Raw genomic sequence first — 25,914 nt, 5'->3', positions numbered from 1 at the left:
ATTCTGCATGAATGGCAACTCTGATGGTAAATGAAAAAAACAAACACAGTATAGATGACAGACAGGATGTTTTTGATAGGGTAACGTGGCGCCATCATGACACATGTGAGTACTATCCCAAATAAAGGAATATTCGAAATGACCGTTAAAATGATTGAAGAATCTAATTTGAGTGTCCTGTCTGTTAGTCTGTGGTTAAATTTGTGATACAGTGTTAATAGATGAGTGGCAGGTCGTGTCGTCGGTTCTACCGTCGTCGGTTATACTTTCAGCGAAAGTACAGACAACAGAAATCCAAGTTAGCTCAAATTTATTTTAAAAAGCTGTTTAAAGCATACAAGTTAGTAATAATCACCGTTGTGAAGATTTTGTATGCAAGAGCCCCTCAAAGCGCCTTCATAGGCAAATTGCTAATTACTAACGGATGTATGTTTTCTGTGGTGAAAGAGAATGAAATTGTACTCACTTTAGAGTAACATTGAACAATCGTGTAACAAACAATTTAATTGGCAACTCTTCCCTTATGACATTTCTCTTCTTTTTGCGACTCGACGATAATAATACTACTCGTCTCTAATCGAAACGAAACCACTAGCGCTATTTTGGAATTTCTTGTTTTGGATCAGTCGGATAATTTGCACACTATATATTGTGTTAAGATTGTTACCTTTGGAATTGCAGACATATTGGCTTGTATCAACCATGCATTTAGGAGCGCTCAAATTGGCACAAAAACAAAAGTAAGTATCACTCGCAAAGTCAGAATACATATTTTGATTTGTTTTTTCATAAACAGAGAAGCCAAAATTGCGGCAGCCTTTCCTAAGGGAATTCGGTGTCAGAAATGTCTCGAATTTGGTCACTGGAGTTATGAGTGCAAGGGCAAACGGAAATATGTTCACAGGTCTTCCCGTACTCAAGTACTAAAGAAAAACCTGAACAAACTTGAAAACCAAACGTATGTATAATAGGCATATGAATGAGAAATCAAGAAAATATTAAGTTTACCTCAAATTATTTTAGGGCAAATACAACCAGCAACTCAAATGTAAAGCATCAAATAAAAGAAAGTAGACCAGTGTCATCAAGCAGTTCAAGTAGTGACTCCGATAGTGACTCCTCGAGTTCTTCTGAATCTTCGTCTGAATCAAGCGACAGCGAAAGTAGTTCGAGCAGTGATAGTGATTCGAGTTCGTCTACTTCATCCGATTCCGATGGTAAACCATATGATGATAAACGTCGAAAAAGAAAAAAGATGTAGTGGATTTTATTTATAATTAATTATATTTTCAAAAAAACATTGGTCTGAAGATTTCAGTTTCCGAAAACATTAATTCCGAGCAGAAAATTCAGGAGGTACAAATAAAACCAATGCTTTCCTATACACAACATCGACGGCGAAATTAGTTAAAACAGAAGGTGGGGGTTTGAGTCGCAATGTAATTTAATGTAATCAGAAATTTTTAAGAAGTTAGTTAGTTTTCTTTATTAAAGAGACTCTCAGCCGGTGGCTGGTTCGTCTCTCGTTTTTCAAGAATGTATCAAGACACTTTTATTAGGATGCTGTCAGTAAGATTTTCGCTGATATGTTTACGTTTCGTCTTTGACTCATCAGTGCATAGCAGTTCAAATTGAACTGCCTAATGCAAAACTCGGCAGTTCAACTTGAACCGCTAAGCAGACGTAAAGTTTCTGCTATTTGCAGAACACTTTTTCTTTGCATCGTAATGCAATGCCTCTACTGACGTGCCGAACGAAAACGTGTTTTCGACTTTTTCTGGCCTCTATAGAGCACAAAATGTGGCTAATCCCTGAATGGCCAATCCTGCTTCGGCCACCCATTTCAGGGTTCCGTTCAATTTTTGGTAAAGTGGCTCTAGGTAGTTTCCGTAAGGCACGTGCGAAAAATACTTGAAGATTAGTTATATCTACTCAATGGTAAGTTATATTTAGTCTACAATTGAGTCGTATTGATACAGTTGATACGGTTTACTTAATTTTGGCTTATTGAACAATACTCTCGCTGTTGGGTGGTTTTGCTCTTTGTATTTTAACAACAATGAATGGAGCAAACGGAAGAAAAGATTCAAAAAAACTCAAAATAAGGTTAAAAAGAAGTCAAATAATAGGTAGTTTTTATTTTCCGTGCATATTATCCGTGTAACTATATCAACAAAAAATCTTAGCAAAAATAACAGAGAAACGTCATTCGTATGTGGTGTGTTGTTATCAAAGCAGGAATATTTCTCATAAGTGCAAAAAGTTTGTTTGTGAAAATTTACGTGTGAATTTCTATAAGGTTGTTGGAAATATTAGTTTGTCGTAATTGGCTATTTAAATCAAAATAATTGAAAAAAAGTATGTAGCAGTTGGAAGTATTTTATGATGTATTGAACTAGTGCTATATTATGCTGGTGCTGTACTATTATCGATTTTTCATATAAATTTTCACTTCCAGTGAACAACTACCTGGAGATTGTTAACTTTTTATTCTTTGAAATGACAGTCTCGAGATATATAAAAGATTATTTCTTTTTGTGTGTGAAACAAATAATGAAAAAGCGTTCGTAAATTTCAATTGGTTTTTGAGTTTCAAGACCTATAGAGAAATAGGAATTTCTTTCGTTTGTTATGAAAATGTGTTCACTCGATATTTCTAACACATTGCATCAGGATCAAATATGTTTGGCATAAAAGTAAGACATTCCTTGCTTGATCCTACCGTCAGTTTTCGACATCGAAGATAAAATTATATTCAATCTACGATGTACTGTGAATGTAGAAAATGGCTCCACCATATGCAAGATACATAGGAGTAGATCGTTGCAAATATTTTTAAATTGTTATCTTGTTTTAGAATAACTTGTATTTCAACTTATTGCACGACAGGAGCCTTCTCTACAATACCAATTCTGTGAGTTAACAATTGGGGTTTCTCTCCAAGACAATGCCCGCCTTTCGTATAGTGATTCAATTTTAAAGGATTTATTCAGTATAATACTTACTTAGAAGTATAGACCACTGGTATGAAAACAATTCGATTAGATTAAATTTCATTTAACTAAGTGATTGCACAAGTGCAATATCTTTTCTGACGTCTTAGGCGTAAACGAGTGACTAATTACTGGCCGTCGCAGAATGTGAACATGTAACTGCCATTTCGCGCCTAGCGGTTTAAGCACTGACAAGCCGAAGGCAAAACGCGAATAAATAGAAACAAATTATGTGCTTTTTGCACAAACCAACAAAACCCCTAAATGTTCACATTCTACGACGGCCAGTAAAAAACCATCACTCGTTTTCGCCTGAGACGTCAGAATAAATATCCTGTGCAATATTATTTAAGGGTTGCATAAATAATACCTGGATGAAAAATTTTCCGGAGCTTATTCAGAAAATTATAAATACACCATTATTCATCAAAATCGATATTATCCCCCTCAAAGTACTCTCCATCGACTGTAAAACACTTATGCCATCGCTTGATCCAATTCTCGAAACATCTGCTTACATTCAGTTTTCTGTATGGCCATCAGAGCCATCTGCGATTTTTCCATAATCTCATCTCGGGTACTGAAACGCGTTCCACGGAGCGGTTTCTTGAGTCGACCGAATAGGAAAAGTCGCAGGAAGCAAAATCCGGCGAATTCGGTTGTTTCTGAATGGTATTTCGTTTTTAGCCAAATGTTCACGGATAACGTTGGCATTGTGTGACGGTGCGTTATCGTGGTGTAAGAACCACGAGTTGTTTGCCCACAAATCTGGTCTTTTCGGTGAATTGCTTCACGAAAATGTCTCATAACGAACAAATAATACTCCTTGCTCACGGTGTGGCCTTGTGGAAAGAATTCATAATACACAACAACTTTGTAATCAATGAAAACTGTGAGCAACGCCTTCTTTTTCTACTGAAAACGATGGTCACTTCTGAAACTCTCCTGTCACTGATAAACGACTGTTTTCTTCAGAGTATTCTTGCCGAAACACTCTTCTAACATTTGCAATGTCGTCGCACGATTGAAACGGTTTTAAACGCAAAATTTAATGCAAACTCGTTGTTGCAAATTCAATTCAATTTTGAAAATTGTACAGAACCGAGGACACGCACAATCGCAGATGTATTCAATACAGCGTAACTTTTACAAATGTCCAGGTATCAAGCTGAAAATTTGATAGAGTACCAATGAAAGATCTGCAACCTGAAAAAAAAATCTAATCAGGTGACTGAGAGCGCCACACAGTGGTGATTCCGGGAACTTTTTGATCAAGATAGTAGTGCAAACTCCACGTCTGCTTAGCGGTTTAAATTGAACTGCTAGGTGGAGATGGTAGTTTAGTTTGAACTGCTTTAAGCACCATTTATACCATTTGGATGTAGCATAGACGATCCTACATAACACACTAATAATAAGGATTAAAAGATTAAACACAAACAGTTACTTTAAAACATAAGACGTTTTTTGTTGTATCATACGTCAATTTTTTCAAGGATGAGTTGAAAAGACAAGTCTAGGAATGACACCAGGATTGTAACAGACGGTTTTTGTGATAACCAACCAACAAATTGAGACGTTAAGTCAAAATACTTGACCTTTTTGAATGAATAATACAAGCCAATATGCACCCCACATATTCGCCAAACCCGTGCCGAAAATACAAATTATATAGCAATATGACTGAATATCCACAAACCAATTTTGAGTTATCTGTGGTTATCTCATGCTACTGAAAAATTGTATATATTGTTGAATATATATTTCCGAAGATAAAGAGAAAAATTATTGCTGCCTCAAATACAACAAGAGATATTCACGATTGAGTTTTGCCCTTTCTTGTACAAAGTTAATCTTGAAAATAAGCCCCATAGTAAAGTAAGTAAGGTTTCACGTGCAAAATCTTTGAAAGGTGCGCACACGCACACACTCGTCGAGCTGAATCGAATTGTATATAACTCTATGGGTCTCCGAAGCTCCGTTCGAAAGTCGGGTTTTCCAGCAATGCTATTACCTTTCTATAGGGAAAGGCAAAACCTCTCCTAATCCACCTTGTAGTGTAATGATGTCTTTCTCATATTACTCATATTCTCATATATACTAACGAGGTATTCTTCAAAATAAATAATAAATGGAACCTTAGTTTTCGGTCACACCATCTCTGAGGAAAGTGAGTAAGTAATGTGAAATTGTTTTTTTTTGCATCAATCACCCTGTAATTTCGGAGCCGGAAGTCAGATCAACATGGAATTTTGGAATTTTCGGTGGCGTCTTAAAACGTTTCATTTGAATCTAAGTTTGTGAAAATAGGTTCAGCCGTCTTCATGAACAGCTAGTGCACATATTTTCATTTTTTTTGTCCATATCGCCCTGTTATTCCGGAAATCATATTCAAATAAAATTGTTGAACTTCGCATTATCTTTTGGGATATTTTAGTGATCCTATAAAGATTTTCGAAATTCATCCGATGTTCACATCTGTTGAGTATTTTTTGTCATCATTTTTCTATCTTCACCATAACTAAAACTCTGGGCCAGGACCGAATTCCGGAACTGGATTCAAGAACTTAATTCGAAGTCTGTGGCAGGCAGTCAAAATTCAGTTGCAAAAATCTGGTTCGGAATCCAGATCAAGAATTCAGATCATAAATTTAGTTGTATAGTTATGGAACTGTACTTATTTCCAGAATCTAGGTTCCGAATTTAGTTCTAGAACTGAATTCTGAACTTGAATTCCGAACCTTAATAAAGGAAGTGTATTCAGTTCCAAAACCTATTTCCAGAATCCATGTTCCGAATTTATTTCCAGCATTAAGGTTCTGAATTTTGAAAACGAGTTCTGTAACTGAATTTATCAACTGAAACTGAATTCAGGAACTAAATTCTGGTTCAGAAGTCAGTTCTGAAATCCAGGTTTGAAATCCAGATCTAAAATTCATATCTATAACTTCAGTTTCCGAAGCGTTTCCCTTGAGTATTATTATACCCTAGGCTGCCAAGAGCTAAAAATTTAAATTTTGTACCTTTTGGAAGAAAAATCTGGTATAATCTATGTAAACTAAAACTAAGCTCTATTTGTTTCTTTACGTTAGGACTTCGAGTTGTCCCTACGCATAGGCCCTACACAGACGTTAAGTTAAACAGACGAGATTAAATTAACGACTTATTCTCGACTTATCAGACAATTCTAAATGATTCATTCAAAATGGAGTTATTTCATGTCCGCAAACCCTAGCTTCTGGTGGGATTTGGTTTGTTAGATTGCTTGTCGAAATGAGAAAAATCTGATATTTGCCACATAGATCTTGAACATTGGCAACTCTGATTGTTGTTACTGCTGTTTGTAGAAGGTCCTCATCAAGACGTCCAGTTCTGTGCAAAGTACAAGAAGAAATGATCGATTTATGACCATGGTTTACCTTTATACTCGTACAGTTGAACATCGGGACTGATACGTCACTTACTTACCTTACCTAACAGCTATAGGCCTGGGGTGTCCTTTGCTGTATCAAGCATACCTCTCCACATAACTCGGTCCATGGCTGCTCGTCGCCAGCCACTCAAGGCACGGATGCTTCTGAGATCACCCTCCACTTGATCGATCCACCTTGCTCGCTGCGCTCCTCTTCTTCTTGTACCAGTCGGATTAGATTCAAGAACCATTTTCACTGGGCTGTCGTCCGACATCCTTATGACATGCCCAGCCCATCGTAGACGTCCGATTTTAGCTGTCCGTACGATGGGTGGTTCTCCTAGCAGCTGTTACAATTCGTGATTCATACGCAACGTTCCGTCTTCCATCTGCACTACGCCATAGATGGTCCTTAGTACCTTTCTTTCGAAAACACTGAGGGCGCGTTGGTCCTCTGCCAGCATAGTCCAGGTCTCCTGGCCATAGAGAACAACCGGTCTAATGAGCGTTTTGTAGATGGTCAATTTCGTGCGGTTGCGTACTTTTCTCGATCGGAGGGTTTTTCTGAGTCCAAAGTACGCACGATTCCCTGCCAAAATACGTCTATGAATTTCTCTACTGGTGTCATTTTCCGGCGGTCACCAGTGAGCCCAAATAGACGAGCGCGTCAACCACCTCGATATCGTCACCGTCTATCAATATTAGTGGTGGGAGGCGTAGTGTTTCTTCTCTAGAGCCTCTTCCTCTCATGTTTTTTTGTTTTCGACGCATTTATGGTCAGTCCGATACGCCTAGCTTCAGCTTTCAGTCCGATGTAGGTATCCATCATCTTCTCAAGGTTACGTGTCAATATCAATATCGTCAGCGAAGCCAAAAAGTTGTACGGACTTTCGGAAGATCATGCCACTCGTGTCGATCCTCGCTCTTCGAATCACACCTTCCAGGGCAATATAGAACAAGATACAAGAAAGTCCATCACCTTGACGTAACCCTCTCCAAGATTCGAAGGGACTCGAGAGCGTCCCAGATACTCGGACATAGCACATCACTCTATCCATCGTTGCTTTGACCAATCGCGTCAGTTTATCCGGGAAACCGTATTCGTGCATTATCTGCCATAGCTGTTCTCGATCGATTGTGTCGTATGTCGCTTTGAAGTCAATGAATAGGTGATGCGTGGGTACGTTGTATTCACGACACTTCTGGAGTACTTGTCTTATCGCGAATATGTGATCCGAAGTGGCGCGGGCTCCAGTAAATCTCGCTTGGTATGGCCCTACGAATTCCTTAGCTATTGGTGATAGACGACGGCAAAGGATTTTGGAGAGTACCTTGTAGGCGGCGTTGAGCAATGTGATTGCGCGGTAATTGCAACAATCTAGCTTATCGCCCTTTTTGTAGACGGGACATACCACTCCATCCATCCATTCCTGCGGTAGAATCTCCTCCTCCCAAATCTGGGAAATCATCCAGTTCAGCGCTCTAGCCAGTGCCTCTCCTCCATGTTTGAGCAGCTCGCCTGGCAACTGGTCATTGCCCGCGGCTTTGTTGTTCCTCAGCTTGCCGATCTCCTCACTTATCTCCGACAGATCAGGGGCTGGGAATCTGTCGTCGGCTGAGCGTGCACCCAGACCGTGTTCTGTCTGTTCCGTGCCTGTCTGTATCGTTCATCGTTCGCTCTAGTGCGGTGTTGCAGCATCCTCGCCATTGCTGCATTCTTCTCTTCGACCAACTGCTGACATTCGCCGTCGAACCAGTCATTTCCTCGATTCGATAACCTCGTACCTAGAACGGTTGCAGCAGTGCTACTCACGGCGGACCTTATGTTCCTCCAGCCGTCTTCAAGAGTCGCCGCGCCAAGCTGCTCTTCCGTTGGTAGCACTAGCTCCAGTTGTTGCGCGTATTCCTCTGCAGTACGAATGCTACGTAGCTGCTCGAGATTTAGTCCCGGCGTTCCTGTGCGACGAGTATTGTGCAGCGTCGATAGTTTTGAGCGCATACAAACCGCGACAAGGTAGTGGTCAGAATCAATATTGGCACTGCGGTAGGTGCGGACATTGATGACGTCGGAGAAGAATCGCCCGTCGATGAGAACGTGGTCGATTTGATTTTCCGTATGTTGATCAGGTGATCTCCAGGTGGCTTTGTGGATATCTTTGCGGGGGAAGAAAGTGCTTCGAACTACCATTCCTCGGGAGGCTGCAAAGTTTACGCATCGTTGACCGTTGTCGTTTGTTACCGCGTGCAGGCTCTCCAGCCCGATCACGGGTCAGTTCATTGCCTCCCGGCCTACCTGAGCATTCATGTCGCCGATGACGAGTTTCACATCCCGCCGTGGGCAGCTGTCGTAGGTTTGTTCCAGCTGCGCGTAGAATGCTTCCTTCTCGTCATCGGGTCTCGTCTCATGTGGGCAGTGCACGTTGATGATGCTGTAATTGAAGAAACGGCCCTTGATCTTCAATACACACATTCTATCACTGATTGGCTGTCTCCCAATCACGCGCTGACGCATCTTGCCCAACACTACAAATCCTGTTCCTAGAACGTTGGTTGTGCCACAGCTCTGGTAGAAGGTAGCCGCTCGATGCCCACTTTTCCACACCTTCTGTCCCGTCCAACAAAGTTCCTGCAGTACTACGACATCGAAGCCGCGGATTAAAAGCTCATCATGCAGCATTCGGTCGTATCCTGGGAAGCCAAGCGATTTGCAGTTCCATGTGCCAAGCTTCCAATCGTAGTCCTTATTTCGTCGCGTAGGTCTTTGCCGATTATTCCGAGTCGTATTTATATCCTGATTATTCGTAACAAGGGTTTTCCGGGCGGCTTGTTAGGCTTGCACCAACCTCCTGTCTCGCCGGAGGGCCATCGTGTCAGCACTGTTTAGAGTCCCACACTGACACAAGGACGGTAATCAGCCGCTCCTAACATGGAGAACAGACGCTGTTTCAAGCCGCCCCCAACATGGGGAACAGACGCTCGGGTTGTCTCGCTTTCTGTAAAGAGAAGGCAAGCCCCCCCTTCCCTGTCAGCATACGACCAAGGTCCCACCGGGGTTGGTTACCCGATCTTTCCTATGGTTACTCGTACCCCAGCTGGCACCGCGGGGAGGTAGGGATAGGAGTTACTGGACAAGAGGCTAAGAACCACATTGGGGCCTGAATTGCGCATTGTCCAGTCGTTTACCAACCATATACGCACTGATTACCTCAAAACTGTCGTCGCGGGTACGAGAAAGGTAAGCAAAGGTGACGAGCTTCTTCGTTGTTTCCAAAAATTCTAGATAACCTTATTTTTGAGTTATTTGTGGTTATTTTACACTGTTAAATATTTTATCATAAATTGCTCATAATATTTCTGATAGCATGGAGAAAGAATTTTGTTGTAGCGTTTAGTACAACTCGAGATATTCACTATAAGCTCTCGCATTTTTTTCACAAAGTGAATTAGCGGCGCCTTATAGTAAAGTAAGACGTATTTTCGTAAAAACGACGTTTGTAATCTGACACACTAAAAAGGTCCACTTTATTGTAATTATTGGTAAGTGATCTCTACTGTGGAGAACAGGAAAGACTATCATTGTGTAATTCAATTGAATTGATGCTACGTAGGGGAGTAAATGTTACGTGAGGTAGGGTGTCATTTGCCTCTTCGGACCAGAAAACACTTTTTAATCCTATGTGCAAGGCTGAGAATCGAACCCAGGTGGGCTGCATGAAAAGTATCGACTTACCTATTAGACTATACCGGGGATTTTGAATGTGTTGTCATTTGAAATTATCTTAAAGATTATATATTTAAAAAAGCATGACTATAGAGATCACATAATATGACGATCTAATAGAAATCTTACTAAATCGGACTGGAAGTAGTTCAGATACAACAGAAAGTTATTGTTGCACAATCTAAGTTAAAGCAATGAATGAACTAATTTGTTGGATAGTAATGACTTTGAGCATGTATTTTCTAAGGCCCCGAATGTATGCAACTTCTACCAGATTCCTTGAATCTGTAACCGTTCCGACATGTGCAGTTAATTTGTTTCTTCCATTTCTATTGGGAAGATTAGAGAACTATCATTCGTTAATAAAGAACTCCAGTTCACTCATTCTTTGAGAATAATTAGTTCATTTGGACCGTTCTTGAACGAATTGCCCATTTCTAGTTTACCGCATAATTACACGGTTAAAAGAACGCTAAATGGATCTTTTAGAAAATGTAGACCTAATGACTTTTTCTGAAAATGTAGATTCCGGTGTCCAATTTTAAACTCAATTGAAAATGTGTATTCCATTGAAGTCACTATCATGTAGTGTAGGAAGTAAGGTAATCAACGTATGTTTGAGCCCCGCCATAAAACGATAGCTCACTTAGTTTTGAAAAGGAGTTCCTATCATATTATCCGTTCTTTTTTTATGAGAGATTCGGCATTGCGGGTTTCAGTTAAAATTTGGGTTGCAAACAATTTTGCTCCATACGAGAATGGCACCAATATAGTATATATTAAGATGAGCATTCATATAAAACACGATGGATAGCTAATATACAGCATCTTATTTTATACGATGTAGTCACGTGGTCATATCTACAGACTGATCGTAGCGCCATCACAGAATCGTTGCTCAATTGCTCTTGTTAGTTACTGTTGTTACTCATGTTCCCCAAATTCATTTCCAATGTTTCTTGGGTCTCGTATCTCTATAATACGTGCATGAGAATTAACCTTTAGAGCTGTAGACCGTTATTAATATTTTATAACATAATTAAACACCTTGCAAAATGTGAGCCGAACAGTGACAGACGAGCTCGCAGGACTCAGTCTGTAACTTTACCGCATCGCACGCATGCGTTGGAACATGCTCGACGTCGTCCTCTGTCGTGCATCTCCGGTGCCCTTCGCGAGGAAGCGTACAGAAGAGGTAGTAGTTTTCCTGCCTGGCAGATGCGCACTTGTAAAATCATTTCTGATTTGGGATTCGATCGGTTACCGTGTCAAGTGCTAGACGGAAGTTAAATTTCGTTATACTTTTTCTCTGAAATTATAGTGCTGGAAAGTCCCTTTTCCTTTTCCTAATCCTACGGGTGTGCATCTTAGAGTCCTCAATATTCTGGAAAAGCAACAGCATTTGGTAAAGAAAATTGAATTTATATTATGTAAATTTTTTAGGATCAATTTTTCAGAATTCTTTGTTCCTAATTGGTACCCCCGTGAGTGAAAATTTGAACAAGCGATATCGTTTGCAAATTTAGATCAATAAATGGGAATGTCTATACAAATTTGAGTTCATTTCGGGTTACAGTGCGACTAAAACGAATCGAAAAATTGTGGGCGTGAAGGCGAGTATCTCCGCAGTTAATGTAATTTGTCGATATTTCCAACAATTTTTTTTTCATGACCAGTCGAAAGTAGTTCAGTGAACAGTGAGAAGCAGAAAATTCTTATCGTCAAAGAAAATTCATTTCTGATCTCGTGTTACGTGACATAGTTTTCAGGATAAACTATATTGAAGAAAGTGCTATTAGTCACTGGAAACAGACACTTCCTTTGAATTCAAAGATCTAAACGAGTGAAAAAAAATCGTCGTTACAGTGAACATGTTTTCCGGATTAACCAATCAAGTCAGCTCGTGGATTGGGGCTGCCAAAGGGGAACCACAAGATGAGGAGGTGCCAACTCCCCCAAACTCTGCAGCTACGGCACCAGCAGCAGCAGCAGCAGCAGCGACGATAACTCCAGCCGCGACGACGGACGCTGCTGCGGCACCCACGGCAGATGAAGGTGACAGAAGGTAAGTGAGACCAGCGGGAGTTCTGCGTAAAAACTTTATTTCATCGGGATTTTAATTGGAATAAAATCAAAATGTGATTTTAATTCGACGATTCACTGTATTGTATTACAATAACAATCGATTCATCATAGTCCTGGAATGTTCTTTGCTGTATCAAGCAAACGTCTTCAAATGACTCGATCGATAGCAGCTCATCTCTAGCCTTTTAAAACACCAAAATTTTCTATGTACAGTGAATTTTGAAATTTTCAGCATGGGTTGCTCTAAAGTGGTTGTTTTGTGCTGCGCTATATTCCGATAACTAATGTTTTATCATCTTCCTCTATAATGCTTCGAAACGACGAAATTCAGCATAGTTCTGTTCACACTCATGTCACATTACTCCAAACGAACATCAAAAGCAGTACAAATATTTGCCTACCGCTAATAATCTGAACTGAAGAAACTATTATTCAGTGGAGTTGTTTGTTTATCTGATACAGAAATTGGTCATCAGTTATGTCATACTGACAATCTACTTTGAAAAATTATCAAGTGTTGTTTTATGTCGTTTTCGCTTGATGCCAAACCTAACCTAGTTTCCATCCTAACTGCTGTCAAACCGTTTGTTTGAAGCTAGTTTCGAACCTAGTTTTAACGCTGTTGAACTGAAAATCGAGTCAGTTTCGAACCTGGTTTTTATATCAGGTTTGCTCAAACCCCCGTTGCGTTCAAGTAATGTTGATTCACATTGCTTATTATTTTCATTGTAAGTAATTTTCATAATTTTATCTGTGTTGGTAGTAAAATAAGTTAGTTTCTTTGAGGTTTGGCTTCGAATAACCCTTTCACGATAACAGCACATAATCGTTTTTTCTAAATTTCAAATTGCTATTGGTAAAACATGAGTGTCATTTATTTTTTGTATTGATAGTCGAAACTGTGTTGACGTTTTTCAAAACAAGACAACACGTTCAATGAGTTTTTATCGCACGTCAAAGATGCTGGCGTACGAACCAAATCTTGAACATATGCGCCATGCATTGCTTCTAATGATCAATCAACAAAAAAAATGTCTGTGAGCTTATGTAGATTATGGCGATCGTGTTTTGACACTTCGAACATGTAAAACACAGTTTCGAAAATTCAAAGAAAAAAAAAATATACACCTTAACAACGTAGCACGCTGCGAACATTGTTTGATGACACCGAATTACTATCATTATTGAGCGGAGAAGACACGGAAACGCTTTCCAAGGCACTGGGGGTTGAACAGGAAGCAATTTCCAAACGTCTATGAGTCATGGGAAAGATTCAGAAATGCGGAAAGTGGATGCCGAATGAGCTGACCGAAAAGAGACGTGAGAAATGCTGATTCAAAAGTACAAAAGAAAGTCTTTTCTGCACCGTATTGTCTCACTGGTGATGAAAAATGGATTTTTCTTAGAACTCTAAACGCAAGAAATCGTGGGTACCAGCATGGACAGCGACGACACGGCCAAATCGATACGGTCGGAAGGTCATGCTGTGTGTGAGGCTGAACCAGACCAGTGATATCTACTTCGAGCTTTTGAAACCTCGTGAAACTAGGGTTGTTGTACCAATAGTCATAATAGTAGCAGAATCGCCATATTATTTTGTCCGATTACTCAACTTTCAATCAAAGAGTTGTGATGAAATCTGATACAATATCTTTGCTTCGGCTCCAAGAAGCTATACCGCAGAAAAAATAGTTCGAAAATTGTGAATTACTACTGTCATAGTGACACGAAAACTTGAAATAAATGCACCTATTTTCATCTCATCCTTTACTTTACTGTAACAGTTTTCATATACGAGATGAATACTGAATTGCGAAAAATCAATCAGAATAAACAAAATAAACGGAAAAAGTGATTTTCTTCATGACAATGCACCTTCGCACAAACCCACGGAAGTTTCCAATGGGAAGTGTTTGACTATGCGACTTAGTCATCAAACCTGGCCCTTTCCGACTACTACCTTTTTGCCTTGTTGGGCCAAGCACTTTCTGAGCAGCGCTTCGATTCTTTCAGAAATTTGCGAAAATAGTTCATACAATGGTTCAACGCCAACGACAGTCAATTCTTCTGACATCCACATTTTATCAGAAAGATAGCAAAAATGTGTGGAGAGCGATGAAAGATAATCCGAATGAAAAATTGTATGCTTTAAAAAAACAAAAACATTAGAAGTACAATTGATAACCGCTAGAGGGACTTAAAGTACAACTCTACTATGTGGTAAATGTCTTTTCCGACCTCCTGTAATTTTCTCAGATGACGGATGTCAGGCACATAACCGCATCGACGTGAACTCGAATTAAGTTGACATGCTCCCTTTTTACTGTAGACTGGTCTATCTAATTTAAAGTAAATTTCGTGAATAATTCACAACCGGCCGCATTGCTGCACTTGAATAATTTAAGAGTGTACCGTTTTTACCGTTCGTTGGGTAAAATTATTCAAAATTTAGCATAAACATTAATTAAAGTATATTGTGAAATCAATCTGGTGTGCAAAAGCTTTCAAAATGGCGACGAAAGACAAGTGCGTCCCACTTGCACGCGGCGGGCAGATTTCCCCCAGGCGTCAGCCATTTTTCCGGAATTCTGCCAGAATTTCGACAAAAGTCTGGCAACAATGCAACAACCGTTTCCGGTAGAAAATCTCGCCTAGCGGTTATTAACGGTTCTATTTCTGTCGGATTTTTGCCGTACAAGATTGGCAGAACCGTTTTGAATCGGTTCTACATTTTTAGCGTCTTGGTTCTATTTATTCAATAAAAAGTTTATGAAAGAGTTATTGCCCTTCATATATACTAATTATGGAAAATGTTATTGTCAATAACATTGCTTTCTCACTACCAAATATACCCATAATTTAATCTTATTTACCTCGCCTTAAGATTCGTTTCTTGAATGTACATGCGGGATTGACGAATATCAAATGAAATCGAATAAAAAAAAAATAAAAAAGAAGGAGGAGGGAAATAAACAAGACACGTACGGCGAGATAATGACGCAATTTCGACTGCACAATTTTGACAGCTGCCGGAATGCAGTCACCCTTCTGACGGTTGCCAGAATTCCTCACAAGCGGGGTTGCGCGAAAAAATATAACACGAGTATTTTGAGAATAAGGATCCGACGCATCGTGCCATCGGAAAAAGGTGGAAATTGTAAATTCCGCGGTGTCTGGTACCATAAAACGGTTCAGAGAACACCTGGCTGTTGATCGGAAGCAGAGATCCAAGAAAAAGCCTCCAGGTCAACGATAACGATTACAAACGCGTGGTTAAGGCTTTTAAACGGAAATCAAACGCCTCAGTTCGAGATGATGCTAAAAGTTGCATGTGCGCAAGACTTTTATGCAGAATACCAAAACTCGAGCTGGACTACGAGATAGCGGATTGTGTTAGTTATTTTAATTAAATTTTAAATTTAGAATGAATGAATTTTGCATTATCGTTATCAAAAACTCAAAAATCAGTTATCATCACCGATAACAATCGTCGGTGATTATCGTTTACAAAATCATCACCGAGTGTGATGACAAAAATCGTTTGATTTTCTGAGATTGATATTGGGGCAGCACTCTCACTTTTGATCGGTTTTGCGCAATTATCACCTAGTCAAATATCGAGGCTGAGTATGGAGAAAATTTCATTTCTTTCATTCTGATTCGATTAATGTTTGATATTTTGTTTACCTTATTCAGAGCGCTCTGATCGCCCACCGAACGACCGCAACGTTGGCTACGATAGCACCAAATATACTATATTTCAATATGGATCACTCTTGCGATTCACGAGGGACATCACAGTAAAGTGCGGTGGCAAAAAAAGGTTACTAATACACTACAATTTTTTTAATGCACATATCGCGGTTGATTTTTCAATAGGGCGTATAAGCAAGTGACAGTTTCTCTTTAATCACTCTCTCTTTCGATTATTGTGATGTGATTAAAAAGATTTTCTTTGATATCACTATTCTGTTTGAAAGTCGAAAGTTTCGGGTATCATTTCATGCAAAGAGTTGAGTGATAAACGTGGAAACCGCTTGGTAAATAATAGAAGAGAAAGTATACAAAGAGAAACTGTCACTTGCTCTTACGGCCTCTGGAAAATCAACCGAACTATGACAGTTTTCCCAATCAGTACACTGAACCAAACAACTCAAAATATATGGAACATTTCTCGATACACACTGCACGAACAAATAAGCTGTAAATATGGTTTAGAATCGCAATCTGATACTAACTCGGATGAGGGGCTGGGGTCCACTAGGAGATTGATAGTACCTATTAGCTCTCTCCGGACAGTACCAGCCTAGATGTCGTGTGGAATCCGGCGGAAAAAAAAATCAACCAAGAATAGATCCACTGGGTTCCTGCTTCCATGTCGTAAAAGGCGACAATTGCAGGAGTTTCTTTTTCCTTTCAGTTATCAGATATTTTCAATGTTTCACTTCTGATTACTCTATTTTACTAAATTATCTCTTCACTCAACCTGTCAATTTCCGTCTAACTTCAAAAAAAAGTTTTATTTGGAATGTTTTCTTCTTCCATGTTATTGATTGTCTGTCAGGATTATAAATTGAATGATAAAAAAATAAATAATCTAAAACTATTGCTCAAATCCGTTGATATTACAAAGGTAATAACAGAGATAACATATAGCGATATATTGAACACGTAGTAAAAAAACACTTGATATTAATATTTCAAACAATAAATTAAGATTTTTCTCGGTAGTCGGCTGCCCAGATCAACCAATATAACCAATTTTAATAAGCAATTTAAATAATAAAGCGGAAATAATAAAGAATAATAAATAATGATTTTATAACAACTGTTTAGAATATGTCAATGCAATGAATCAACTATTTTGTCTAAATCCTATTCACTCGTTTATTTTGTAACACGTAATTTCATTTATAAAAAATAGGTAAGTTTTTATTCGTTACGCGATAGTATTGCAAATCTTTCTTTAGTTTACTCGAATAAGAGCTGTGAATCAAGACTTTCCGGGAGTTTAATATAGGATATTGTTGAAACGTTAACTCGGGAAATCAGTGAGTTTAGTGGTGCATCCAAGTATCTTGAAATCGGAACATACTGAGTCGTTGGCGATTACTACCAATACTTAAATTTTTACTAACAAATATCCTTCTCCCGTGACACTTGTGGAGTGCGCAGTAGTATATACGGCCTCTAGTAACAACAAGTTTTGGACTAACATCCCTTCCCATTCCTTAGACGATCTACGTTCGGGCCTGGCCGGCGCCGGTACTGATCAATGAATTCTGGGATTACCAGAAGATGTACATTGAAGGATGATTTACCAGTCCCAGGATGGATCATCTAGAAACTCCCTGTACAATTTCAGCTAATCCCGATCAGTAACGGAGTAGCAACCAGGGGTGGTCGCTCAAGCTCAAGCTCAAGCAATCTGATACTAACTCGGATGAGAACAATTTGTTATTATAAAAATCCCTATTCATATAAATATGTGTGAAATGTGCACGCTGAACTAAACAAATTAATCTTAATGTTAGTTCCTGAATTTTACTAACATTTCCGAATTATGTACTACAATTTCTTGATTTGAAAAATTACGGTTACGGTGATAAAAATATACAATATCAGGTTGTTTAATAAATAAATAAATAAATGCTTCAAAACAAAACAATTCAGTATATGAATAAACCGTAATTCGCCTCAACGAGAGCTATCAATTGAAGTAAAAGTAACAAGCATAACTTGTTCTTTTGCTTACTGTATTGCACTTATCAAACTATTTATTAACATTTTTTCAGTGCTAAACAAACTTTCTATTTGTCGAATTTTGAAATGGTTCGTCTGTTGAATGAAATTCAATAAGTTATTAAATATTGAAATTTTGACTAAAAGTTTAAACTGTTCGCAAAACAGTTCACAGCAAGGGGCAGATCGCTTAGTATATGCAATTTTAATTCATAGACAATTTATAAAAATGATAATTTTCTTTTACATTCTAACTTTCCCTGAGAGAAAAGATAATGTGCAGCTTATTTAAATTGAATGTCATGAATGCAATAAAAAAATTATCGCAATCAAAGTAACTTGTGATACACCGTTCATTTCATTTTAATTTTGTTCTATATATCAGAAAAGATCTGCCAAACATTGCTTTCACAGAAGTACAACTGATAACCGCCTATAGGTTTCGTCTTTTCAGCACTTTTTATAACATTCATGAGCAAAGTTAAATATTACTTAATAACTCTTGAAAATGAAGACGATAGGTCGAAAAGAGCGTAATTCTACATTATTTATAGGTGATATTTACTTTCGTCAGAAATGAGTTGAGCTCGCACTTAGCAACAGGACCCGATTTTCAGTTCAACAATGTTGAAACTAGGTTCAAAACTGACTTCAAACAAATGGACAGCAGTTAGGGTGGAAATTGGGTTAGGTTTGGCATCAAGCGAAAACGACCTAAGATTAGATACCTTCCGACCCTATGTGCGGAGTTGGGGATCGAACTCGAGTGGGTTGCATGAAAGGCATCGAAGATTTCATATCTTGGGACCTTTATTTTTTTGCTCGTTCAATCCCCATAATAGAGTTCAGTCGTTTGTTTTTGCTCATTTACTCACCGAAACGAAAGAGGGCCGTGGTCAAATCCCCCGGGCCCGTTTTTTCTTTCAGCAGCCCTGGCTACGATCCTGGCATTAAGAATCCTTCTAGGTCGGAACCCGAACATACGGCAACTGGGTTGTAAGACCAGCGCCCTATGCAATGAACGGCCAACGCGGGTAAGATACCTGTCCACAGATACCTTTTAAAACTACGCTACCTACTAGCTACCCGTACCCTACTTGAAGAATATTTTTGGTCGTTTTACCTTTAAGACGATGAAATAAACTTTCGAAACGTTGGCCAGCAACGCAAAATGTATATTTGATGAAAACTAAATTGACTAAAAGCCATATTTAAATTCTAATACATTGGAAAGGTATTACCTAAGGTAATATAAAGATGGACATATACTCTGTGATCTATGTATATTAATGGAAGCGTATTAATCAGGCAATTTTCGATTATGTATTCTTATGTGTCTGACAACTTTCATATGGACAGTCCCCAGTTTTCGTTTCCGGAATCAGTGGCCAAATATATCAAAAGCTCACTTCGATTTCACAATGATGGCCTAATCAATTCTCATTTACTTAGATTCAAATGGAAGCTCATACAATTTTATAAATAGCTAGCAACTATCAATCTATCTATCTACAGGGTCCGCCATCTAACATTTTTTTAACTAGCGGTTATTTCGACATTGGTAACCTTAATGTTACTTCTGATTTGACAGAAACTTAGTTTTATCCTTCCGCTGAACGAAAATGGATGTGTATGCGCTTGAGGAACGCGTGAAAATAGTGCAGTTTTACTTTGAAAATCATGGTAATGTTGCGGAATGTGTGGCAAAAAATCATCTTCTCGGATGAGGCACAATTTCATCTCGGCGGGTATGTTAATAAGCAAAATTGTCGCATCTGGGGGACGGAAAACCCGCACGTTATCAGAAACCGATGCATCCTCAGAGAGTGACGGATCGGTGCGGATTTTGGTCTGGCGGCATCATTGGGCCATTTTCTTCGAAAATGAGGCAGGAGCCGCCGCCACGGTCAATGGCGAACGCTACCACGCCATGATTAGCGATTGGTTCTTCCCGTTACTTGAAAAGGAAAACTTGGACACCATTTGGTTCCCACAAGACGACGCTCCGTGCCACACAGCCAACGCTACGATCAATCTTCTGCACACAGTCTTCGAAGATCGAATTATCAGTCGAAATTCGGATGTCGTTTGGCCGCTTCGGAGCTGTGATTTGACGCCGTTAGACTATTATCTTTGGGGGGCTGTAAAAGATAAATGTTATGTGGACAAGCCAGAGACAATTCAAGCCTTGAAAGATAACATTCGTGCAGCGATAGCTGAAATAAAGCTGCATACAATCGAAAATGTACTAAAAAACTGGACCGACCGTATGGCGTACTACAAGGCCAGCCAAGACAGCCATTTGAATGAAATTATAATTCACAATTAACCGGAAGGATTGTACTTTAATATGAAAAAATAAATTTTGAAATCGGATGAACCGTTTGTGTTTTATTGCATGCAGTGTTGGTGATTGCCGAAAATTTGACAGAAGCTGCTATATTGCTATCTATATTGTATACAACATTTTCAATCCGGTCGAACATGCTACAAGAACTCGAGTCTCTCAATGCATGAACCGCGAGAGAATTTTTCTACATTTCTTCGCTCCACTTCATACTCTGAGTATTTCACGGCCCTTAAAAAAATTTACAGTCTGATAATGATCGTTGCTGTGTGGAATTTCCCAAGAGAGAATCACAAGTTGACAATTATCGCAGAAAATCGAATCGATGATTAAACTTGATGATTCTCATACTAGGTTGCAATATTTCAAAACCCTTGTGTGGAGCATTCACAGACATTTTCATAGACACAACTTATACCTACAAAGGTTATATGCACATATATGTTAGAATAAGCGGCAATAGTAAAATGATTCTATCGCAATTATCAACTGCCTGTAAGGAATCGGATCGCGAAACGAGAATAAGCGACCGTTTGTTGCTTCCGAGAGGATCCCCACAGCAGCGTGCTAACCTCGCTCTCGCACTGGTGTCGATTCTATGTTAAATGAGCCATTCCGGGTTTTTGTTGTTGCGATGATATCAGTCTCTATTTGATGGCACTGATTCAATCGTGTGAAGAGTTGCTGGTGAGTGTTCTTTGAGACGATAAAAGCCATCCTTGATTGCATGTTTAAAAAAAGTTACATGGCGGACCCTGTAGACCCGACTTCCCGTTCTGAAATGACAGGGTGGTGGATGTTCTAAATTTCAAAGCTTCTTTTAAAGCGGAAATACAAAACATGTAAGAAAAATACTGAAAATCTATAACATTATAAGTCTTCTCTATAAAAGAAAATTTTGTTTGACACGTTTGAGCTAACAAAGATGGAAAGTATCACTTGATTAGTGATTTTTACGGTAATTTTAAAGTAAATCAACAAGTAATTTCATTGAATTGATTTTTGTTTTGGGTTTGATCGTAAATGCGGTGTATGACTATTGGCACACCGTCGCAAAACCGAATTACCGGTAGCGACGCCTGCAAATGGAAAATGGAACCAAGAAAAGGAGGATTCTTCCGAAAATTTTCATATCGGCTTTAGTGATTTGCAATATTTTTTTCGTTTATTCAATAGTAGCAATAAAAGTAAACTCGAAGTAGAAGAAAATCGATTTCATAGTGATTACTACTACTTTTTTAGTGTAAACTACGATTGAACATGGAAAATCTAAGGAAAGTGTGAAATTTCGTAAGGTTAAGTTTTTTTCGGATCAACTTTTTTTAAACAGAAACCAGTGTAATGATGATTTTTTGAGTACTAGAATGTAAAGCGAGCGAGTACCATTAATTTTGGATACTTTATTTGATATTTCCGGGTATTTGAAAAATGGTATCAAACCAAGTTTAATGCTCCATTCTAAATAAATGTTAGTTTTCGCACAATAAATTAAGATCAACGTTACCACTTCAGAGTAAAAATATTTTTTTCCACTGCTAGTATGAATTTTCAAATGAATTTACCAGTTTTTACAAGAAACCGTTAGAAAGGTGAAGTAATTAAAAATGTTCCTAGCGATTTGACAGCTCTTACTGAAAGTATCATCTTTAAACAAGCAGCGCCTCTATATTTAATTTACGCGTCATTGTGCCCATTGACAATCTAACGCAAAGCTAACCCGACGCGCCATCTAAGTTTCATTTTTTGAACCTTTCTTAGGATGACGATTGAATTTTACATAGGCTGCTATGGAGAACTCATAAGTTCAATTATTTTGTAGAATTTTAGGACCTGTCTTAAGAACTGTTTATTTTTAAATGTAAGAACATTTATTTTCTTTTGTTTGGTGTAATCATTTTTGTTCTCGATATATGATATGTTGACCAATATCGAGATCCGGAATTAGTTCGGTTCGGTTGAGGTTATTTTGAACGCTGGAGGAATAAATTCAATGTGCGGCAAAAATCTATTTCTCATCATAATATCGCATATTCGGTTAGGTTTGCGGATCTGTTCGGTCTTTTAAGTAATATTTCATAATGTACGAGACGAAGAAAATCATTTAAAAATGATTAACATAACGTTTTATCGCATGCTAAAATCGGAACTGAAAATTATTTTTTTAAACAGAATCTGTACTACTGCAATACTGCAAAAAAGCAGAGGTAAAAAATTATTTGTTCTCGCACTAGAATTAACTCTTTACTAGAACAAATAACTATGTAAATAAGTAATAAATGATTTTACAAGTGGAAATTGTTTTTCCTCGTATTTTGACGTACGCCTCTAGCTGTGAAACACAACTATAAGAAATTTCCCAGATCGACTTTCGTACATACTATATCTGAGATCATTTCTTTGTCTTTTATCGATTCAGGCTTTCCTCCAACAACCGATATCTTTTGAAATTAAATGCACAAAATAACGCTTAGTACAATAAAAAATACCATTGCTGGTCTGTACTAGTACATGCTAGATTCTGGGAAAACGTCTATGTAGAATAATGTTTCATCTGTAGACGACTTCGCATACATCACATTTTTAGTGTTCAAACAGCAGCACCTTTTTCGTTGCAATTTACTATATGTGGTATGGAAAGGTGAATTTTGAGATTGCTAAGTGAGTCTGCTGAGAGAAAAACTTTACGTACTTCCAGTGATAATGAATGCAATTGCTTTTATCTTGGCCTCTTTAAGTGATGGATCCTTGAAACGAACCGCCCTATTGCGAGCCCTCAAGTACAAGAGTCGATTAGGTCTCGCTCCGACAACTTTCACATCTTTAGAAAAGCCATATAAGCGATATATTTGCATAAGGAGCTCACGAGAGGTAATTGTGTTGAATTATTCAAAAGTGGCTGCGACTAAGTTCAGTGGCTTTAAATCCATAGTTCAGAAGTCCAATATATGAACAGTGACTAAATAAAATATATCATATAAGTACAAGGTACAAATGTACTGTCACATTTAGCGCCGACCCCTAGAGTGATCGATAACTTCATTAATTCGTTTTGAATCTTAAACCGGGTTAAAGTTTGCAATTATTATGACATATTCAATAGCTCGTATTTGCATTTTAAACCGATTAAGGTGGGTGTTCTTGCATTCCTTGTGTACATTCTCTGATAACAGGATTTCTGCGTCATCCGTTTTCTCATTCGATTTTAATAATATGTTGTCTCGATAGTTGAATGGTTTTCCCGATAAAATATTCTTATGCTTGATTTATATAAAATTTCTATTAACTATTATATATATAATTTTCCATGGACTGAATTTTTTTTAAATTTACTTATATTATAAATTAACTAATTATGCTCGTTAGTCGGGTTAATGATAATTAAATTTCATTTGGTTACACACTTTCAAATATATTACATACACTCGCACATACACTCCTAATAATTTAGTTATTTCAATTTCTTATGGTGAATTTGAAGATTCGTTCCGTTACCGTGAAATCGAAGATATGATTTCATTAGTGCGGTTTTAGTACCAGATATCACATCATATTCATAGCTTAACATACTGACTTTTAATAGAAAAATTCTACCTGTGAATTCGAATGATCGAGTCATGTCTGAGAAATGCATTCATGCTGGTAACTCTAATCAAAAATGAATGTGTGACAATATACTTCTATGAAACAATGTAACACTTTCCATCGCCTAAAACGCCTTTCCAGTGTCTAAAAGAATCGGTAGTTTCATGATCTAAGTTTGCAATCATTATTTCGTTTTTGTTACGTGGGTCCAATCCAGACAGCAATAGTAAATTTACGGGGCATAATATTCAACAGATCGATTCATGATCTCGGTTTTACGGATGGCATTTATATTATCGACAGGAGCTATACGGTGGTGACAGAAATATACACCTGACTGAAACGAGAAGCATCGAGGACTTTTCTCCGAGAAGGTTGAACCGACTCTTACAAACATAGATTCAAATGAAAGGCCCTGCGTTTCCATAGAAAATCTCGGGACTCTGACTTCCGGTTCCAGAATTACAAGCTGGTAATACAAGAGTTTGGTTTTATAAAAGATGAACTAATGTCTCAAAAATCGTAATAAACTTCTCTAGTTCACAGATCTTGTTAGTTGATGACCACACAAACTTCAGATAAACAGATCTCCGGGACTCCGGTATCGGAAGTATCGAACTAATTGTAACTGGAACTGTTAATGAAATGTAAAATGAGAGTACTAATTCGAAATACCATTGAATTCCATTAATATTACATATGTTAATATACGAAGTATAACAGACGGAAGTATAACAGAACAATACAGATACGTATGTCGGATGTTAATTACAAACATTCAGTGATATTATTTATATATTGTAAAAAGTATCATAAATAATGGTCAAAAACTGCAAAATGAAACGGTCGTTAAAGGCGACGATGTAAAAACGCTAAAAATGGCTAACAACGAACTGCTTTCGGATTCCGGATCCAGAAGTATCGGAAATAATGGTAAAAAACGTGCTAAATGTTAGCTTTTTTATCGATCCGCATGTGTTTTTTGCATGAATATTGTTCGGTGTTTCAGTTTCCATGACATTATTCTAATGTCCGTCGTTTTAAGTGGCAATTTGAGATTTTAATCACTCATTACTCTGTATTGTCGAAACTGCAAATCGGATCGAAATTGAATCTAAAAGTGTGTAGATTAAATATTCCATGATATGTCGAAGTAATTTCCACTTTAGAGTTAGTTTAGGGTAATTAAAGGTACTTCCAGAGTCGGTATTCAGGAATCAGCATAACCCAAACCGATTCGACGAATAAATTGCAATATTTTTGAGTCCGGGATTGTCATCTTCTATATTTTTTTTCCATAAATACGTTTATTTCTTAAGGCAGTTTACATAAGTTTTTCTTCGCCGTAGCATCACTTTTACATAATATTCTTATCCTAAATTAATTCTAACATAGTCACAACGTTTTGAATTTATTAAAACATATTCTCTTATAGCTTAAATATCATCTTAGGTAACTTGTCATTAATTATGAAATCTACTCGGAAATATTATTTGAACCAAACGATTAACTTCTATAAATTATAAAATAAGCTGTTGTTTTCAGACATTTTGTTGATAATTTCATAAACTGTTTCGAGTTTGTTTGTATCATTACATAATTTTTATTCTAATTTAGCTATTGGTTGAACTCATGGACGCAGCTGGGATCAGAACTAAGTCTTAAAAAGGGCCTTTATTAAATTGATACTCCAATTTTCTTTATGAAATGATAAATAAGTTTCATGTATGAAAGGTCACGACAAGCAAGAATGTCTCGAACTGGGATATTGGATAGTTTACCTTGGGTACGCAAAGAATTTATTAGTTGAGATCTGACATCACGATAAACCACGCATGTCCAAACGACATGATCAATATCCCGATAACCTTCTCCGCAAGCACAATGATTAGTCTCGGAGAGCCCAATTCGAAGGAGATGTGCATCTAACGTGTAGTGATTGGACATGAGTCTGGACATCACACGAATGAAATCCCTACTCACATCCAGTCCCCTGAACCATGCCTTTGTCGATATTTTCGGAATAATTGAG

The 25,914-nt window shown here is 38.0% G+C and overlaps 2 protein-coding genes across 14 annotated transcripts in view; both read left to right on the top strand.

Annotated features, from left to right (window-relative positions):
• The first annotated feature begins 533 nt into the window (after positions 1-533).
• On the top strand, positions 534-1,389 carry LOC131429688 (zinc finger CCHC domain-containing protein 10). The gene is made up of 3 exons (XM_058593991.1): positions 534-740; positions 797-958; positions 1,024-1,389. Exons 1-3 carry the CDS (start codon positions 703-705, stop codon positions 1,259-1,261), a joined length of 438 nt encoding a protein of 145 aa, XP_058449974.1. The 5' UTR covers positions 534-702; the 3' UTR covers positions 1,262-1,389.
• A 791-nt stretch (positions 1,390-2,180) lies between these two features.
• LOC131429685 (synapse-associated protein of 47 kDa) overlaps positions 2,181-25,914 on the top strand; it is a 66,249-nt gene continuing 42,515 nt past the window's right edge. For 6 of the 13 annotated variants that reach the window (XM_058593986.1, XM_058593984.1, XM_058593985.1 and 3 more), the window contains exon 1: positions 11,993-12,191. In XM_058593986.1, coding sequence (XP_058449969.1) covers positions 11,998-12,191 — 194 coding nt within the window. In that variant the 5' untranslated portion in view covers positions 11,993-11,997. Of the gene's footprint in view, positions 2,300-11,356; positions 11,532-11,583; positions 11,740-11,802; positions 12,192-25,914 lie in introns of those variants that run through there. The other 7 variants (XM_058593982.1, XM_058593981.1, XM_058593980.1 and 4 more) reach the window with 7 other exon arrangements.

This window comes from Malaya genurostris, chromosome 2 (genome assembly GCF_030247185.1).
Source record: "Malaya genurostris strain Urasoe2022 chromosome 2, Malgen_1.1, whole genome shotgun sequence".
Lineage (NCBI taxonomy): Eukaryota > Metazoa > Arthropoda > Insecta > Diptera > Culicidae > Malaya > Malaya genurostris.
The sequence above is the reverse complement of the archived record's forward strand: the minus strand, read 5'-3'. Positions and strand labels throughout refer to the sequence as shown.

What these genes read in the sequence shown, in the direction of transcription:
- LOC131429688 (XM_058593991.1), top strand. Translation starts at nt 703, where the DNA reads ATGCATTTAGGAGCGCTCAAATTGGCACAAAAACAAAA. An exon ending in AAATTGGCACAAAAACAAAA is followed by an intron (nt 741 to 796) that starts GTAAGTATCACT and finishes TTTCATAAACAG; the next exon opens with AGAAGCCAAAATTGCGGCAG. An exon ending in AACAAACTTGAAAACCAAAC is followed by an intron (nt 959 to 1,023) that starts GTATGTATAATA and finishes AAATTATTTTAG; the next exon opens with GGCAAATACAACCAGCAACT.